Raw genomic sequence first — 5,027 nt, 5'->3', positions numbered from 1 at the left:
TCACTTTCATGCATTGGAGAAGGAAATGGCAACCCACTCCAGTTTTCTTGCCTGGAGAATCCTAGGGACGGGGGAGCCTGGTGGGCTGCCGTCTATGGGGTTGCACAGAGTTGGACACGACTGAAGCGACTTAGCAGCAGCAGCAGCATGGGTTGAAGGATTTATTACTTGCAACAAGTAAAGAGAATACCAGGGATCATTTCTCAAAATGTCTCCCAGAACTGCAAAACTGGGAAAGTCTTAAACTAAGGGTATGTGCATATCCATGAGGGGTGTTGAGCAGAGGAGAATTCAGCTTAGAATTGGGGCAAAGGTCAACAGAGTCCAAGCTTTAGTTGGTTGAAGTCTGGAGGGTCAACATCATCATTCCCCCCTCCACCTGGGTGGGGAGCCTTAATTCCTGGTGTCAGGACTTAACAGATGCTCAGGTTTTTGGTCTTGTTGCAGAAAGAATTCAGTGAAAGACAAAGTGATGGGTATGAAGTGGTTTTATTTAGAGAGGTACATATTCCACGGGGCTTCCCAGGTGGCTCTTTCATAAAGAATCTGCTTGCTAAGCAGGAAACTTGGGTTCTATCACTGGGTCAAGAAGATCCCCCGAAGAAGGAAATGGCAACCCACTCTAGTACTCTTGCCTGCAAAACCCCATGGACAGAGGAGCCTGGCAGGCTATAAAACAGCTGGACATGACTTAGTGACTAAACAGCAACATGTTCCATAGACAGAATGGGGTTCATCGCAAAAGGTGAAAGTGGCCCTGAGAGAGACAGACTTCAAAGAGAGGGCATGAGTCATCTCAGAAGGCAAGAGGCCGTGATTCACAATTTTTAAAGGTTATCCTCCGCTTAGAGTTATAAAATATTGACAATTTTTCCTATGTCGTACAATATAACTTTGCAGTTTATACATATTAATAATAGTTTGTACCTCTTACTCTCCTACCCCTATATTGCCCCTCCCCTTTTCCCCCTCTCCACTGGCAACCACTAGTTTGTTCTCCATATCTGTGAGTCTGCTTCTTTTTGTTATTGTTGTTGTTTTATTAATGTTCGTTGTATTTTTTAGATTCTACATATAAGTAGTATCACACAGTTTCTGTCTTTCTTTGGCTAGCTTACTTCACTTGGCATGATGTCCTCCAAGTCCATCCATGTTGCTGCAAATGGAAAATTTTCATTCATTGTTATGACTGAGTAGTATGTCATTTTGTGTGTGTGTGTATCTCATATCTTCTTATCCACTCATCTGTTGATGGACACTTAAGTTGCTTTCAAGTCTTGGCAGTTGTAAATTGTGCTTCTATGAACATTAAGGTTCATGAATCTTTTCAAATTATATGTATATATATGTGTGTGTGTGTGTGTGTGTGTGTGTGTATACAGCTTATATGTAGTATAAGTTTTATGTTGTCACCCTGCTTATTTAACTTACATGCAGAATATATCATGTGAAATGCTGGGCTGGATGAAGCACAAGCTGGAATCAAGATTGCCAGGAGAAATATCAATAACCTCAGATATGCAGATGACACCACCCTAATGGCAGAAAGTGAAGAACTAAAGAGCCTCTTGATGAAAGTGAAAGAGGAGAGAGAAAAAGTTTTCTTAAAACTCAACATTCAGAAAACGAAAAACATGGCATCCAGTCCCATCACTTCGCGGCAAATAGATGGGGAAACAATGGTAACAGGGAGAGACTTTATTTTTCTGGGCTCCAAAATCACTGCAGATAGTGACTGCAGCCATGAAATTAAAAAACGCTTGCTCCTTGGAAGAAAAGTTATGACCAACCTAGACAGCATATTAAAAAGCAGAGACATTACTTTGATGACAAAGGTCTGTCTAGTCAATGCTATGGTTTTTCCAGTGGTCATATATGGATGTGAGAGTTGGACTATAAAGAAAGCTGAGCACCAAAGAATTGATGCTTTTGAACTGTGGTGTTGGAGAAGACTCTTGAGAGTCCCTTGGACTGCAAGGAGGTCCAACCAGTCCATCCTAAAGGAAATCAATCCTGAATATTCATTGGAAGGACTGATGCTGAAGCTGAAACTCCAATGCTCTGGACACCTAATGCAAAGAACTGACTCATTGGAAAAGACCCTGATGCTGGGAGAGATTGAAGGCAGGAGGAGAAGGGAACGACAGAGGATGAGATGGCTGGATGACATCACCGACTCAATGGACATGAGTTTGAGCAAGCTCTGAGAGTTGGTGATGGACAGGGAGGCCTCGTGTGCATCTCTCCTTGGGGTTGCAAAGAGTCGGACATGACTGAGTGACTCAACTGAACTGAAGTGATCCAAGAATAGAATTTGGAGTCATATAGTAGCTCTACTTTTAGTTTTTTGAGAAACTGCCATACCATTTTCCACAGTGACTGCACAATTTACATTTACATTAGCAGTGTTTGAGGGTTCCCTTGTCTCCACATCCTTGCCAACATTTGTTATTTGTGGTCTTTTTCATGGTAGTCATTCTGACAGGTGTGAAGTTTCACTGTGGTTTTGATTTGCGTTTCCCCTGATGGTTAGCAACGTTGAGCATCTTTCATGTGCCTATTGGCCATCTGCATTTCTCGGGAAAATGTCTATTCAGTTCTTCTGCCCATTTTAAAATCAGGTTGTTTGTAGAGTTCTTATTATTCTAAAAGTTTTCTATGTCTTTGTATGTAGTTACAATAAATTCAGTTTTCACGGCTAGATGATAGTCTAAGAAAATAATTCATTTCATTAATTCATTATTTCATCTATAGACATTTGGGGACCTTTCAGTTGTCTTGCAATTATAAATAATGCCCACAGTAAGAAATGGTAAGAGAAATTCTTAAGGATAGAGGAAATGATATTAGATATAATTTCAGAAGTTTGGGAAGAAATGACTAACTCTTATTTATAGTTAACTGATTTTCAACAAGGGTGCCAAAAAAATCTGGTGGGGAAAACATGTTTTTTCCCAATGAATGGTACTGGGACGTTCGGATATTCATACGTAAAAGAATGAAACTGGACCTGTGTATCACACTATATATGAAAATTAACTCAAAATTGATCATTGACCTAAACGTAAGAGCTAAAACTATAACCTTGCTGGGAAGAAAAAAAAACCTAGATTGATATCTTCTTGGATTTAGGTTAGATGCTGGTTTCTTAATGAGACGCCAAAAACACAGCAATAAAAGGAAAAAGGGCAAATCAGACTTCATCAAAATTAAAAACTTCTGTCCTTTAAAGGAAATCATAAAAAAAAAAAGAAAGAAAGAAAATATAACACATAGAATCAGAGAGAAAATATTTTCAAATCATGTATCAGATTAGGGACTTGTATTCAGAATGATTAAAAAAATTCAACTCAACAATAAAAGCACAAATACCTTAATTTTTAAAATGAGCTAAGTATCTCAATAGACAGCCCTCCAAAAGAGACTTGCAAATGATCAGAAAGCACATAAAAGATGCTTAACATACAAATTAAAACCACAATGAAGTTTCCATTTCAACAACTGAGGCCCGAAGATTCTGGGTTCCAACCCAGTAGGAAAATTCGGCCTCTGACTGAAGAGGAGACCCATGTAATGTTTGAGAAGGCAGCAAAATTCATCAGAGAGAACCTTCAGCTACTGGTCAACAGATCCTACAGCACCTACTGTTTCAGGCTGCACAATGACCGCACAGTGTACTGTGTGAATGAGATGATCTTGAAGTTGGTCGTGGGTATCTCTGGTGACAAGCTTGTTTTGCTTGGGAGGTACTTTGGAAAATTCCCTAAGACCCACAAGTTTCAGTTGGACATTACAGCTCTGGATTACCTAGCACCCTATGCCAAGAATGGGGCTTCCCATGTGGCACTAATGGTGAAGAACTCACCTACCAATGCAGGAGACATAGATGTGGGTTCAGTCCCGGGGTGGGGAAGATCTCCTGGAGGAGGGCATGGCCACCCACTCCAGTAGCTTGCCTGGAGAATCCCCATGGACAAAGGAGCCTGGCAGGCTACCGTCCATAGTCCACAGTGTCACAAAGAGTTGGACATGACTGATCAACTTAGCACTATGCCAAGAATAAAGTGTTCCTGAAACAGAGCAAGCCTTCCTGTCTGAGAACCATGAGCTGATATCTGGACTCGGTCAAATTACTGGAAATACTTCTCAGTACTAGGGAGTCATGGGGAACTCCTTGGCAGACATCCCTTTGGCTTTTGAAGTGGCAGCAAAGTCTACACAAGACTGCAGGAGAGTAGACACCATGATTACGGTGGCATTTCATCAAGCAGACATTGGGGAATATGTTCGGCACAAAGAGATGTTGACTTTAAACCATCACGAGGACCTGGGGCTGTGTAGAAGGGCTTAACTTTGATTCCTGAGTCTGTAGACTCCAGCATCCTGTTGAATTTTGTCAACACTGTGACCTGTTCAGGGACTCCTTGATTTAATATTCACTCGATCATGGACAAATGCAAGTTGGATTCTTATACAGAAATGGCTCAGAAATGGAGTTTTGGATCTTTGTGATTGTGGAATAGAATACTGTGCTTTATATTTGAATCAGAGGGTTTCTTGTATTGAGTAACAAGTTCTAAATTGTTGGAACCGAGGACAAGATGAGCTTATTATTGTTATCTGTGATAATATTTTCCAATTGATAAGAACATAATGAATTTTCTTATTTATTAATACAATGAAAGATAGATATTGGCATATCAGAATACTAGGGCATGTCTGGAATTTTACAAATGAAATTTGGATAAAATATAAGAGCAGCTTATTCTGATGATTTTCTATATGGTAGGTGCTGTGTGGAGTGGAAGAAAAACTTGGATTCAAACAGCAGTTCTCACATCTACCAGATGTATGGCCTTAGGTGGGGCATTAAACTTTAATAAGCTTAATTTCTTCAAAAAAATAGTTAAACTGTCTTCCTAAGCATAGTTCTTAGAATTAGAAATCATAACTATAAAGCACTTAGCACAGTGCCTGGCAAATGATAGGTGTTGAATAAATAGTAAAAATTATTTCTGTAATGATTC

General features: G+C 39.9%; 1 protein-coding gene across 1 annotated transcript; it reads left to right on the top strand.

The window, feature by feature from the left end:
• The first annotated feature begins 3,480 nt into the window (after positions 1–3,480).
• LOC138096079 (60S ribosome subunit biogenesis protein NIP7 homolog) lies at positions 3,481–4,351 on the top strand. The gene is made up of 2 exons (XM_068992181.1): positions 3,481–3,824; positions 4,192–4,351. Exons 1-2 carry the CDS (start codon positions 3,481–3,483, stop codon positions 4,349–4,351), a joined length of 504 nt encoding a protein of 167 aa, XP_068848282.1.
• The last annotated feature ends 676 nt before the right edge of the window (positions 4,352–5,027 follow it).

The sequence above is a fragment of the Capricornis sumatraensis genome, chromosome 2 (genome assembly GCF_032405125.1).
Source record: "Capricornis sumatraensis isolate serow.1 chromosome 2, serow.2, whole genome shotgun sequence".
Lineage (NCBI taxonomy): Eukaryota > Metazoa > Chordata > Mammalia > Artiodactyla > Bovidae > Capricornis > Capricornis sumatraensis.
This window is presented reverse-complemented; position numbering and strand designations above follow the sequence as displayed.